This window comes from Alexandromys fortis, unplaced genomic scaffold (assembly GCF_014885135.2).
Source record: "Alexandromys fortis isolate MF-2015 unplaced genomic scaffold, M_Fortis_MF-2015_v1.1 scaffold_15, whole genome shotgun sequence".
NCBI lineage: Eukaryota > Metazoa > Chordata > Mammalia > Rodentia > Cricetidae > Alexandromys > Alexandromys fortis.
This window is the reverse complement of record NW_026067911.1, coordinates 3209976-3225087: the sequence shown is the minus strand read 5'-3', so window position 1 is coordinate 3225087 and position 15112 is coordinate 3209976. Positions and strand designations below refer to the sequence as shown.

The window sequence follows — 15112 nt, the reverse complement described above, 5'->3', positions numbered from 1 at the left end:
TTTTTCCTAATGCCTTTCCCCTAAAAGTTCATTGTCGGCATACACGAAGGCTACTGATTTTTGTGTATTGATTTAATATCCTGTAACTTTGATGAAAGTTTATTAGACCTAAGTGTTTTCTGGTTAGAGTCTAAAGGGTTTTTTAAAAGTATAGACATAAATCATGTTATCTGCTATAAATACAGATAAATTTTCCCTTCCTGTTTTTATCACTTTTATTTTTTTCTCTTGTCTTAGTGCCATAGCTACAACATCGCCAACTCTTTCCCTAGTTTAGAGGAAATGCTCTCAGTTTCCCCTTATTTATTGTGATGCTGGCCATGGGATTGTTGTATATGGCCTTTATTATTTTGAGGTATGTTCCAACTATAGTTAATATCTTCAGGACTTTTATCAAGAAGTCATCTTGAATTTTGTTAGATGCCTTTCCAGCATCTGTATTTAGATTGTCATGTTTCTATCCTTAAGTGTCTGTATATAATGTATTATATTTGTTGAACCAACCGTGGCTTTTCTGGGATGACGGCCACTTGGTTATGACAGGTGAATACTGATGCTGAAGACTTTTTCTCGGAGCACACAGGTTTTCAGAGAGACAGCACCGCAGAGAAGTTAAGACCCTTGATGCTCAAGGTAGGATATATCTATGTCTTCCCACATAATTTACCAGTTTGGTAAATTATTTTACATATATATACTTTAGTTGCCTATGTAAAAACTGGTGAAAATTATAATAGTTCATACTGATTGTACTTTACGTTTCAGGTGGCATTAAGTACACAGTGAGCACTACATTGCACTAACAAGAGAGAGAAGTGGGGAAGAGGAAGTGTACTGGGAATGAGGCTCTGTATTAGACTGTTTGCCAGAAAACCTGGGTTTGGTCCCCAGAACTGTACAAACTGGGTATGATCACACACACATGTAATCTCAGCATTCACAAGGTAAAGGCAGGCAGATCTCTGTGAGTTCGAGGCCATGCTGGTCTACAAAGTGAGTTCCAGTACAGCCAGGACTGTTATACAGAGAAACTCTGTCTCCAAAATAAAAGGGGGGGGCGCTAGTGGTATCTTCTTACTCATAAAGATCAGGGCTGCTCAGCAGAGCTGCTGTGGCATAGGAGGACCATGTCTTGTCCAACCCAGAAGCCTCACGCCTCATTCTGCCCAACTCTTGTAGATTAGCTGGCATTACCAGAGAAATGAGTTAGCTTATCGTAATGAAGTTTGAATTTAGGTTACTCTGAAGGACAGTCCGGAGGTTAAAAATCACTGCAGTGGCCCAAAAATCCTGGGAACACTTCTAAACAGAGCATCATGGGGTCTGGAAAGTCATGAGATTCCCTTCCTTTTCATTCTGACCAGGACTCCCAGGCAGCCTGATGTCAATTTGCTGTTCTATCAGGCAGTTGCCCAGGCTGGCCAGGCCCCAGGCTGCGCTTCAGTCAGCCCAGTGCGAGTGCCTTCCTCTTTATTAGTTGTTTTAGGACCGTGCACCATGGATTTAAAAACAACAGGCTGAAGATAAATAAAACTTCCAAAGCCCTCGCTTGAACTTTGCTTTGACCAGCTTTCGAATTTTAGATTCTTCGAAAATGTTTCAGGCGCTCCATTTGGAACCTGACTTTTCCCCACGCAGAACTATCTACCGCCATCGAAAAAGGCAATCCAAGAGAAAGGCAAGACCTTAACTGCTCGGTTTCCAAATTAAACCACAGTTTTAGCTAAAAATAGCTTGCCAGTGTTGAGAATCTTTCCCCTGAATTTAAATGGCTTCTTCTCTCCCAGAGGACAACAGTCCCTGTGTTCTGAGGCAGGAGAGGACTCTTGGTAAGCCAGTCCCAAGCCTTCCCAGGATTCCAGTGCTTGCTGGGTTCAAAGCATAGTGAGGGGAACTGGCGCTACTTTAGGTTCTGCACATAAATATCAAGTAAAGTGAACATAAGCATAAGTAGTGTTTCTTAGTTGCAGTACATGTGTTGTGTGTGTCTGTGTGTGCGAATTCAGCTTTGTGTGGATAAATTCTGTGCATGCAAAAGAGACTGAGACTTTTTCTTGACTGAGACATGGTCTGAAATAGATTTTATTTTCTTCTTTTTTCAACCATGTTGCCATTTTCTCTGCTAATATTTATCTTCACTTATTATAACTGAAAGAGTGCATGTGTTTTTTATTATTATTATTTAAAAAGCAATCCCTGCTCTTTCTCCACATCTCCTGAATTCTGGGATGACTTTCTATCTGGTGGTAAAGACCAAAAGATGAAAATAAGAGATGGTAAATCACAAGCTTGTAGTAAAATTCACTTTTTAAAATGGTCTGTGGGGCTGGAGAGATGGCTCAGAGGTTAAGAGCATTGCCTGCTCTTCCAAAGGTCCTGAGTTCAATTCCCAGCAACCACATGGTGGCTCACAACCATCTGTAATGGGGTCTGGTGCCCTCTTCTGGCCTTCAGGCATACACACAGACAGAATATTGTATACATAATAAATAAATAAATTAAAATGGTCTGTGCTTCATATATGCTCCTTTCAATAGTAAGGAAAGTAATAGGCATTTGTCATTTACAACAATCTCTTTTAAAGCTTTTATTTGGTAGCACAAGCCTTTAATCCCAGCACTCAGGAGGCAGAGGCAGGCAGACTTCTGTGAGTTCAAGGCCAGCCTCATCTACGTAGCGAGACACTGCCTTGATAAATAAATATGTAAGAAAATGAATGAGTAAAGTCTTCGTTTTCATCTGCTTTATGGGCATGTGGTTTGAAGGATCAAAGAAGGGACCAGCGAGGGTAGCTCAGTCAGTAAAGTGCTTGTTACTGAAGAATGAGGACCTGAGTTTGATCCCCTACCCATTCACCCTACACCCACATAAAAGCCCAATACAGCTGTGCACACCTGTAGTCTCAGGGCAGTGAGGCAGAAGCAGGGATCCCTGGGACTTGCTGAGCAGCCAGATGAGGCAATTGACCAGCTACAGGCTCCATGGGGGAATCCTATCTCAACAAATAAGAGAGAATAGGAAAGACATCCAACATTGACTTCTGGATTAAATACACACACACACACACACACACACACACACACACACAAATGATGAAACAAGTTTACAAACCTTATTGTTTTTGTTTTTCGGATGAGCACTTCTGCTTATGTCTTTACTGGTACCTCACAACTCTCCCCACCCACTCTCTTGTCCACACGAACAATGCATTTTAAGGTTAACCAGTTGTCTTCATCTACCTCGTCTCGAAATCCAGGTGTTTTGTTTTATATTTTTATTGTTTTTCAGACAGGATCCCACCCAGCTCAGACTTCCCCAGACTGAGGATAACATTTAATGTCTGATTCTTCTGTCTCCATCGCCCATATTCTGGGATTACAGGCTCCCTACCACATTTCACTTGTACAGGGCTGTGGATAGGAGCCAGGGCTTCGTGCATGCTCTGTAAGAACTCTGCCAGTGGAGCTACACCTCCAAACCTTAATGTTCTTTTCATTCAAGAAGTTATGCATCTTCCAGTCCCAACTCCCATGTGCTCCAGCAGCCCCACTACTCAGAAAGCTGAGGCAGAAGAATCATTGGAGCTCAGAAGTTTGGAGCCAGCAGCTACTTCCCAAATAACTGACTCGGGGACTTAATATAAATTATAAATACTTGGCTGATAGCTCAAGCTTGTTACTAACTAGCTCTTACATTTAAAGTAACCCATATTTCTTACCTATGCTTTGCCCCATGGCTTTTGGCTTATCTCATTTTCTTAGCTGTTCGTTGGCATCTCCTCCAACTCAGCCCCTTCTCATCCCATTGTTCTCAGTTTGGCTTTCCTGCCTACTTTATCCTGTTCAGTTATTGACCAGTCAGCTTGTTTATTAAACTAGTCACAGCAATATATATTCACACAGTGTAAAGAAATATTCCACAGCAAGCTTGGACCTATAGCAAGGCAGAACTTAGGTAGGCAGGGAAAGCTAGGTTGTGTGCTAGAAAAAAGAAGGGTGGAGTCAGGGAGAAGCCATGGATCCTCCACCTGAGACAGATGCTGGGAACATTACCTGGTAAGCCACTGCCATGTGGCGCTACACAGATTAATAGAAATGTGTTAAATTAATATGTAAGAGTTAGTCAATAAGAAGCTAGAGCTAATGGGCCAAGCGGTGTTTTAATTAATATGGTTTCTGTGTGATTATTTTGGGTCTAAGCTAGCCAGGAACCAACAAGTGGCCTCTTACTACAAAACCCCCACAATGAAATGAGTTCCTTAAGACCATGTTTACAATGCATCCCTCAGGGTCCCCAGCATTACTTGTGGTTTAATCATTGAATTCTGAAACCACCCTAGATTAGTTACTATTATCATCACCCTCTGTGCAGAGGAGGAGACTGGGCAGGGAGGAGAAACAATCGTCACACAGATAAGATAAAAGCCGCCACACTAAACTCAAAACTCGGCTGGGAATCCACTTAATCTCCTTAGACATTTGACCTTATTATTCAGCCACTAAGAGGAAGTAAAACCCTCTGGCCACTTGTTGTGCTTTTTATTTTTAGACCTGACTCACAATCTTAGTGGAAAATGAATGTCGTGATGACGTCTCAGCTACATGTGACATCATGAGCATTTGGCCTCCAACTCTCTCCAGACTCCAGGTTCTCCTCTTCTTTCCTTCGGACTCCAATTGCACGTGTGGCCAAGTGTCCCTCACACGGTTATGGCAACAACAGTGTCTAGGTGAGAAAAAGCCAAGGCCACCCTGGATCCTGCTGCCACATCCCTCTCTTCTGGACATCTCTTCATTCTCTCACTGACTCAATGTGTCTTTGGTATCTTTACTGAAGAAGTCAGAACCGTGCGCCTGTGCCAAGACTGTGGTTACACTCTTGTGGTCCAAAAAGCAGACTTCCTCTTTCTCGTTCATTAGATACTTTGGTGATACTTTCAATATTACATATAGAAGAGCCCCAAGAAACAGCTCTGAGCTGGAAGGGAAAAAGAAGCTGGGCGGTGGTGGCTCATGTCTTTAATTTTGGGAGGCAGAAGTAGGTGGGGATCTCTGTGAGTTCAAAGTCAGCCTTGTTTACAGAGCGAGTTCCAGGACAGTCAGGGCTACACAGAGAAACTCTTATCTCGAAAAACAAAAAAAACAAAACAAAACAAAAGTAGTTTTCTGTTTGACTAGTATGGATGGACTTTATAGGTGCACAGGCTTAAGCGAGTCAGGAGCACCGCGAAGAGCTCTGCAAGATGGGGAAAGAAAGCTGACGTTTAAGCACTGCTTCGGAAAAGGGGTCCTTAGCAGTGAAATAGTTAAAGGGAAGCGAGGCCTGGCTGCATCTGGAGGGAATGTTTATGCTGGGAGACAGGAAGTGTAAAGTCAATGACTTGCCCTGGCAGGAAGGGGGCCCAAAAGGAGGGGGAAGAACAGGATGCCAGAGGGAAGATTCTTAGCTTTTCTCTGCCTGGAACGCTTTCTTTCACCATTGGAAGCAAGGTATTGGCCAGAGAACTTCTCCCATTGCTCTAGAAAAGCTTAAAATGAGTGCAGAGTGAAGCTGAAGTTGAGAGACATAGGCACTGTGCCCAGAACACTGTCAGAACCTTACCATTTGACTGGAGCAACACAAAAGTGGGAACTGGGATGGCCAGACGTCTAGGAACCCAGTTGGTAAAGTCTTCTTACATAATAGCGATAAAAATACTTAACATTTATTTAACATTTTTACACAGGAGTGGCATGAGGTTTATAGCCACTATCGCGTGTGATTCTCAAGAACCATGTGAGGACAGTTGGAGCTTTACAAACTGTTCCTCTTTTTACAAACACATATATGGGCTTTGAAGGCTAAAGAGTTTGCCAAGGCAGAAATTTAAATAGTTTTCTCATGCCAAAGTGCAATTTCCAAAAGCTAAAAATACAATATTTCTTAAAGTGCACAGTAAATGACTTAAAATAAGTACTCAGAAATAATATTTGAGTTTTTCAGTTAGCATTGCTAATTGATGTATTTCTACCTAGACAGACCAATTGTACCACAAGTCTAAGTTTCATCTTGATACAAAGATTTTCAACATTATACATTCGACAAATATATATATATTATTAGTGTATATGTGTTTGTGATGTATGTTATGAACCACATAAAGGATGCGGAAGAAGGAAACTGATTTTGGCCTGCCTGTCTTCACTCTCATTACCCTGCGCTGTGGCAGGATTTGAATCAATGCAGACTGAAGAGCAGCGGCTCTGCAGGAGTCTCCCAGGACTCTGGCACCAGATGAGGACTGCTGAGCGATCCAGCCTGCTGAGTGGCACTACCAGATCCTCGGCCTCTCTGTCCTGAGTTGGTCATTGTTGGATTACCTGGGCCACATTCTGTATGGCAGTCTAATAAAACCCCCTTTACTGTGTGTGTGTGTGTGTGTGTGTGTGTGTGTGTGTGCGTGTGCATGCGTGCGAACACTCTTTCTATCAGTTCTGTTCCTTTAGAGAACCCTGCCTAATACAGCTACTAAGTTCATCTTGTGGCCCATTGCTTTGGAAGAGCATGGTCTACAGAACACTCACATGAGCCATGTGTGCAGGAATCTTGGAGGAACATAGTTATAAGTGATTTTTCTGTGAGTGGCATGAAGACACATTTCAGAATGAGCCCTTCCAATCTACACTTTCCCACAATATTACTTACTGAGATTGTCATCTCAGAGTTTAAAAACCAAACCGCTTGGGATGGTTTCAATATGAAATTATCTCCCATAGGCCCACAGGTCATATACTTGGGGCTATGGCTCTATTTTGAAAGGTGATGGAAACTTCAGAAGGCAGAGCCTCACTAGAGGAAGCAGGTTGATAGGGGGTGGTCCTGGATTCTATTTCTGCTTTCTGTCTGTCATGAGGTGAGTGGCTCCTGCCCCAGGTTCTCATCCCCATGACTCCAGATCAACAGAGCCCTGAGTCCGTTAAACTGCATACTGGAACCTCAGGAACAATGAGCTAAGAGCATTCTGCCCCTTGAGCTGTTCAAGGAATGTATTTATCAGTCACACAAATCTGAGCAACAGCTTCCGGGAACTTTTCATTCTCCCCAAGCAACATCTCTCCCCATTGCTACTCATGACATTCCTAAAGACAAGCCAAGGTTTTATTACACCAACGTTCACCTGGAGGAGCTAAAGAGTTTCGGAGGCAATGGTGAGGAGGACAGCCAAGACCGTGGGTGACCCGGGACCCTGCAGTGAGGATGATGACTTGCCTCTGGTTTTAGAGAGGGATTCCCCCTCCTGTAGTCTTTCCCAGTCCATATGTTGTAGCCTCTTTCTGACCGCGGGGCCATGTGCAAATGAGGGCAGAATTACCTACAATTTATTAGGAGGGGTGGGCAGAAACTCAGGCAAGGGTCCTTATGACCCTCCTGCTCCTCCAACTGTGAGGGAATGTCAACAGGCAACATATCCAGCTGTGGTTATCTTTTGGAAGCAGGCCCCGCTGAGCTCTGGAAGATGGTGGTTTGGCTAAGAGGATGTCCTGTATAACACAGCCCAGGAGTGTCATCTTTCATTCTATTACTGCGGAATTTCTGCTTTGGGAGGGTGTGGACACAGCGCAATGGGTAAAGAGCCTGTGGCACAAGCATGAGAACCAGTTCACACATAGAAGCCATGCATATGTCTGCCATTTGTAACCCAAGCCCTGGGGGAGAGGAGGAGGGCACACGCAGATCCTCAGAGCTCACTGGCCAGCCAGTCTAGTCAATCAGGGAGCAGTGTTTCGTGAGAGACTCTGTCTCAAAAAGATAAGGTGGACAGAAACTGAGAAAAGCACAAGATGTTGACCTCTGACCTCCATAGACACGCATGCACACATACGAGCACACACTCCTGTGCTTATCTTAGTGAATGCACAAAGCATGTATATACCTATACCACACACAAAATTACTACTTTTAAGCTTCTTCATCAGAGCTCATAAAGTGTTGGTCTGAATGAGAATGGCTCCCATAGGATTATATATTCAAATGCTGGGTCCCGGTTAGTGGAACTGTTTAGGAAGGATTAGGAGGTGTGGCCTTGTTGGAGGAGGTACATAATTGTCTTAAGATTTCAAACGTCTATGCCAGGTCTATTGTCTTTCTATCTGCAATTTGTGGATAAGATGTGGGCTCTTAATGACTTCTCCAGCACCATGTCTGCCTGCCTGCTGCATGCTCCCCACCACGACGATAATGGACTAACCCTCTGAAACTGTAAGCAACCCCCCAATTTATAAGTTTCCTGGATCATGGTATCGCTTTACAGCGATAGAACAGTAATTGAGACAGAGAATAGTCCAGTATTGCACTCAAGTGTGCAAATGAGTTTCAATTTAATTCTTTAAACAAATGAGTGAGTTATTGTGCACGGAGCACTAGCCTCTTCCCGGGAAGCAGAAGTGCCGCAACCGCTGGGTTGGGTTCCCTTTTCAAATCTTCCGAACCTTCTTTGTTGGATTTTGAATGTAAGAGGCACGTCTTGCTGAATCCTTCATTCATCACGTAGGTCAGTTAGCCAGTGATTAACTATCGGCAGATGCCCCTTTGGTGCAAGCCGGGAGCTGCCCATGGCTATTCCTGTACTCTGAAACGTCAGTCTCCGTACAGCTTGTGAAAGCCGGCGTGGCACTCTAATAGCAATACAATCTGACTTACCCTAAGCTCTTGTCCCTCATGGGCATGTGAGCTCTGTGTTCAGTGCTCTGAATCCTAGCAGTGACCCGCCCGAACCCCCTTGCTGGCTTTAATGCCGTCTTTGCCCTTCTGTGGCTCACTCTACGTATCCACCTTTCTGAATGCTTGGTTCTGGCAGGCTGCTCCCCTGAAGAGCGTCCACTTTGCTAGTCTCTGAGCCCCCTCTGGCTCACTTTCCTCCTCCATTTTCAGCTTCCTCACCAGAGGAAAAGATGAGCCATGATGACATTTCTACACAGGCGAAAATGCTGAGAAGAGCTCCCAAAGCAGCCTGCAGGTGATAATGAATGTGGAACGGAGGGGGCTGGAGAGACGGCTCAGCAGTTACAGGCATGTTTGCTCTTCCAGAGGACCTGTAATTACAGTTCCAGGGGATCCAGTGTCTCTGGTTTTTCTACAGGCTCCTGCATTCATGTGCCCATATAGACACATATGCATACACATAGTTAAAAAAAGCAAATAAACATTTTTTAAAAGAACATGTAACCTGCGGGTGGTGGTGGCGCACGCCTTTAATCCCACTCTTGGGAAGCAGAGGCAAACAGATCTCTGTGAGTTCAAGGCCAGCTTGGTCTACAAGAGCTAGTTCCAGGATGGGCTCCAAAGCTACAGAGAAACCCTGCCTTGGGGGAAAAAAAATCATGTAACCTTGGACAAGTTACGTGACAATTCTTAACTTTTGTTCCTCAGGGACTTCGTCAAGAGTTTGCTAATACCAGAACAGACATACATAAGAGTACAAAATAATGGGCAGTTTAATCCCAGCACTCGAGAGGCAGAGGCAGGATCTCTCTGAGTTCAAGACCAGCCTGGGCTACAGAGTAAGTTCCAGAACAGCAAGGACTACATAGAAACTCTGTCTGGAAACAAAACAAAACATTTTTTTTAAAGTACAAAATGTTAAGAACTTAAAAACTAAAAAGACACCATCAGAAATGGAATGTCTGAAGTGGTGGGGTGTCATTTAGTGTGCAGTGCTGGGGTGGCAGGTGGCAGCTAGTGGAGCAGTGCTGGAGTGTTTGGGTGTCAGTCAGGGGTGCAGTGTGGAGTGTCGGGGTATCTGTCAAGGGTGCAGTGCTGGAGTGGAGGGGTGTCAGTCAGGGGTGCAGTGCTGGAGTGGAGGGGTGTCAGTCAGGGGTGCAGAGCTGGGGTGGCGGGTGTCAGTCAGGGGTGCAGTGTGGAGTGTCAGGGTGTCGGTCAGGGGTGCAGAGCTGGGGTGGTGGGTGTCATTCAGGGGTGCAGAGTTGGGGTGACAGGGTGTCAGTAGGGGTGCAGTGTGGAGTGGCGGGTGTCAGTCAGTGGAGATGAGCTGGAGAGGCCGGGTATCATTTACTGGAGCTGTGCTTGCCCAGCAGGTGTGAGGCCCTGCAGTCCCCTACGTGAGAAAAATGATGGTAATTTTTCTTGTTCATCCCAAAGAGCTCATATGAACATCACAATATAAAACATGCTATAACTTTACAATTTCCACGGTCTTTAAGCTTTCCATCCTGTAAACATTCCAGATCTCCTGTAAAGCCCCAAATCTCTTAACTGTGGGCTTTTGCAAATTAAAAACAACTGTCCATGCTTTCCTGTTCTCAGAGGGAAGAGCCAGGGCACAGCTACAGGAAGAGCAAAGAAAAATCAGCATCCAGGAGTGTAATCAAATCCTGGGCTCAGCGTCCAGCATCTGGGGCTTACAATCTCCCGTGCTCCGAAGGGCTTGAGCAGATCCCCTCTGGTTCTGCCACCTGCAGTATACAACCCATCTCATAGGCTCTGGCGGTTCCACTCCACAGCTACTGGCTGACTTGGTGGTCATCCGCCAAGAACTAGAGTCCGGGCAATTCTAATATGATGGGGTCTCCACTGCAACCGAGGTTGCCCCGTCACCAACGACCTCTCTAGGCCTCTCCCAGTGCCAAACCTCAGTTTTTCTACATGACCTCCCTCAATCCTAGGGTTTCCACTGCAGCAGGGGCTGCACCTTCACCAATAGCCGGTCTCTCTTAAGGGACTCCGACCCCGCCTTATTGTGCCAAGCCTCAGCTGCTCTCAATGACCTCTTCATGCTTTCTGAAACAGTGCCACCTGCGCTGGGTAGGAGGTAAGTCCTGTGGGTGGCTTTCTGAGCTCTTTGGAGGAGCCTAGAAGATTACAAATGACTCCCGGAAGTCAGACACAGAGCTTTACGTTGTGAGACTTTGGATCTACTTGATTGTGGCTGTGACTTCTTGGAGTAAGAAAATATTTCATTTATTTTGACTTTGCAGGAGATCACGGTTGATGGAGTTTGGAGTTTGGGAGATATTTTGGAGTGTTAGAGAGATTTAGAATATTTTAAAGGCTTTGGCTATTTTAGAGGGTCTTGAACTTTGAAAGAGACTTTGGAAGTTTTAAAGAGATTTAACATTTAAAGTGTTTGAATTTGTAAAGACTATGACTTTTAAAAGTTGGGATGTTTTATATTGTGATATTAATATTAATATGTGATCTTGACAATGAACAAGAAAGGGAAGGTATCGTTTAACGATAATGCATTTGTGTGTCGTGTTAATACGGGGTCAATGGTACTGGCTAGTTTTTATGTCAGCTTGACACAAGCTAGAGTCACTGGGGAAGAGGGAACCTCAACTGAGAAAAGTGCTCCTACCAGACTGGCCTGGGAGAAAGCCTGCAGGGCATCTTCTTGATTGAGACAGATGTGGGAGGGCTAGGCTCACTGTGGGCAGTGCCACACCTGGGCTGGTGGTCCTTAGTGGTAAAAGAAAGCAGACTGCTAAGCAAGCCAGTAAGCTGCTCCCTTTTATGGCCCCCTGCCTCCAGGTTCCTGAGTTATTGCCCTGGCTTCCCTCAGTGATACACTTATAAGCTGTGAAGGGGGGGGAGGGAGGGTTTTTTTTTTTTTTTGGTTTTTCAATACAGGGTTTGATGTGGGAGTGATTTCTTATTAATAAAGAAACTACCTAGGCCCATTTGATAGGCCAACCCTTAGGTAGGTGGAGAAAACAGAACAGAATGCTGGGAGAAAGAAGCTGAATTAGAGAGTCGCCATGATACGACACAACCGCAGGTTAAGATCTTCCCTGGTAAGCCACCTCGTGGGCTACACAGATTATTAGAAATGGGTTAGATCTATATGTAAGAGCTAGCCAATAAGAGGCTGGAACGAATGGGCCAGGCAGTGTTTAAAAGAATACAGTTTCCGTGTAATTATTTCTGGTAAAGCTAGCTGGGTGGCGGGAAGCGGCCCGCCGCTCCTATTACTACAAGGGTTTCTCTATGTAGCTTTGGAGCCTGTACTGGAACTCACTCTGTAGCCCAGGCTGGCCTTGGACTCACAGACATCTGTCTGTCTCTGACTCCCGAGTGCTGAGGATAAAGGCATGTGCCACCACTGCCCAGCTCCAAGTTACTTTTTATCCCAGCAGAAGGAACCCTAACTAAGACAGAGACTCTTAAATATTATCAAATTCAGCTACCATCTCAGTGCGGTCCTGACACCCCTGGGCCACAGCTTTTGTGTGTGAATCCTGAGGATACATATCCCAGAAGATTTTACCTCACTTAGTCAGGTCTCATCTTAATCATGCTGTTTCAGCTCCAGCTGACCAACATCAATTGCCCTAGTGATGCATGGGCTTCATTTAAGTGCTGCTGGTGTCTTCCTAATCACAGCATCCTCTCACAGAAACCTTAGATTCCTAACTAGAATATCACACGAACGGCCCCAACAGAGTTTTGAAGGACACTAAACTTCATGAGCCAAGCCTACGTGGTCTGCGCTGCTCTCACCATCATCCTGTCTCCACACTGGTCGGGCTTCAAATTCTAAGCCCTCCTAACCCAAAGCTCCACTTGCTTCTGCAACCACTCTCCCCCCAAACAATACAGCTATGTCTATCACAGCACTAGTTCACTCTCTGGTACCAATTTCTGTTCACACAGACAGATAGACAGACAGACAGACAAGAAAGTAGGAGGAGAACTATCCAGAAAGAGAGAATCAACAAGAGAGAAGGGGTTAGATAGGGTAATGGGGATGAAATGTGATAATATATATATACACATTATATAAAAATATCATTATGAAATCTATTATTGTGTATAATTAACATATACTAACAAGAAACTTTAAAATATTCCCCAAAAATTATGCCTGCACTGAACATATCCAAGTTTTTGTTGTCATTATTTTCTAAACAGTTATTTTAACAACAATTTACATACCATCTCAATATGTTAAGCATTTTAAGTAACTAGGGATGGTTTAAATGTGTGTAGGGGGATGTGAGAACCTTATGGACAAATGCAACTATTCTCTACGGAGTACCTGAACCTTCGTTTCGGTAACTTCACTCAGTACTGGTACAGTCCTCTCAGAGACACCCAGTGTAGCTGTTTTCCTTTTTCAAAATAGGTATGAGCCGGGTGGTGGTGGCGCCTGTCTTTAACCCCAGCACAGGGGAGGAAGAGGTACTCTGTGAGTTCGAGGTCAGCCTGGTCTACAGAGTGAGTTCCAGGACAGGCTCCAAAGCTACACACAGAGAAACCTTGTCTTGAAAAACACAAACCAAAACCACCAGATACGATTTTCCCCATGCCTGTCTTTAAGGTAATTAGGTCTTTCTATTGACTTTACCAAATAATTTTTTTTTTAGTTTGAGTAACAAGTTTATTTTTCAAAAGGCATATATAGACAATAAACAAAGTAAACATTTAAAAGGTTGTAACTGCCCTAGATGCTGCTCTGTAAGTCTAAACATTTCCTCTTAGTAATCATCATCTTCATCGGAGTCCATTACTTTTCTTCTGTTGAATTTAACTGTTGTTTTCATTTATGTCTGTTGGCTGACTTTCTCAAGTATTTCTATTAAGCCTTGTTCTGACACCTTCCCGCTTAGCTGTCCATACCGAGCCATCTGTATAAGGTAGTTCTCTACTGCTTTAGTTTTCTCAGGCTTTACAAGTGCTAAGTTACTTAACCTGGCCCGGGCTGACTGATCCAGAACTTGGGCTAAGATACTGTTTCTCATTTCTGCTTCCCTTTGTTTTGCTTCCTGTTGGGCTGCATCACCAGGATCCCCGTGCTTGGCCTGCAGCTCCGCTAGCCTCTGCTTCCTCAGCGCCTCGAGCTCTTCGTCCGCCATGGCGCGGCCGTCCCACGTCGCGCAGCCGCAGCCGCTGTCGGGGGTGGGAGGGGGGGAGGAGTGTCGCGCAGCCGCACCGACAACTCCGAGGGTCCACCCGGAGGGGAGCTCCTCAGCGCGACTACCAAATACATTTTTATGAACTCCATGTATTTCATGTATTTCCTTGGCAGGTGGTGGAGGTTAGTGTGTATAGAAAAGACTCTGTGTTGTTCTTGCCAACTCCAGCCGTGGAACACAGAGCTCATTCCTGCACTGTGAGGTCTGGGTTTCTGGGAATTTCATCAAGCTGCATGTGTCGTGAATTTTAAATATTGTGTATCTGATTCCAAAAGAGGGAAAATAAGTATGTTGTTCTTTCTTGAGGTCTTGGCTCCGTTCATTACCCTGGCAACCCCTACAATCGGAAAGTGACGTCAAGAGGGAGGAGGAACAGCAGGGCTGGGGGCTGCGCTCCCTGCATTCTAGATGACCCCACAGACTCGCACGGTTGCCAGAGGCTGGAGAATGAGCACTGCAGTGTTCTGTTTTATGGACATTTTTCATAAACTTCCCAAGGCCTTGGAAATCCAGAAGGCAGCTGAGTCTCAATGATGACAAATGAGAATTTGTTTGTTTATTAGCTTAGGTGTTCTGTCCTACACAACTGCCAAGGAATACCAGTAAGACCTCAAATAGCTGAAAGCTTCCCTTTTTTTCCCAAAAGTAGTTTTCTCCAACATTTTATTAGGGAAAAACCTCAGATGTAGCAAGCTGAAACAAGATTAATGTGGACACTCGTGTACTTATTGTCAGATTCTTTCATTGTCAATATCCCTTAGAAACCTTACCTGATGTGTCTATCTGTCCATTTGTTCATGCATCCAATCATGTGTCTACCCATCATCCCAACCATTTCTTGATCCACCTGTCATTCATCATCCTTCCTTCATCCAACCATGCATTTATCTGTCCTTTCACTCACGTACACATCCATCATCCATCCATCCATCCATCCATCCATCCATCTGTACATTCATCCATACATCCATTTTCCCATCCATCCACTTAAGCTCTCATTCATATAGAAATACTTCTGATTTTGATGCATTGCAAAATAAGTTTCCACCATGGATGTATGTCCCCCTTTGTAGTTTCAGCTTACTTACCATTAACCAGAATTCAATATTTCTTCTATATATGTGATATACACATATAAAAATGCAAAAATAAGAACGGGCAGTGGTGGCACATGCTTTTAATCCCAGCACTCGGGAGACAGA

General features: G+C 44.5%; 1 protein-coding gene across 1 annotated transcript; it reads right to left on the bottom strand.

Annotated features, from left to right (window-relative positions):
* Nucleotides 1-13349: 13349 nt before the first annotated feature.
* Nucleotides 13350-13894, bottom strand: LOC126499253 (programmed cell death protein 5). Its single transcript, XM_050138385.1, has one exon. It carries the CDS (start codon nucleotides 13848-13850, stop codon nucleotides 13539-13541), a length of 312 nt encoding a protein of 103 aa, XP_049994342.1. The 5' UTR covers nucleotides 13851-13894; the 3' UTR covers nucleotides 13350-13538.
* Nucleotides 13895-15112: the final 1218 nt, after the last annotated feature.

Bases quoted from the DNA above. Each gene is read 5' to 3' on its own strand.
- LOC126499253 (XM_050138385.1), bottom strand. From the start codon at position 13,850: ATGGCGGACGAAGAGCTCGAGGCGCTGAGGAAGCAGAGGCTAGCGGAG.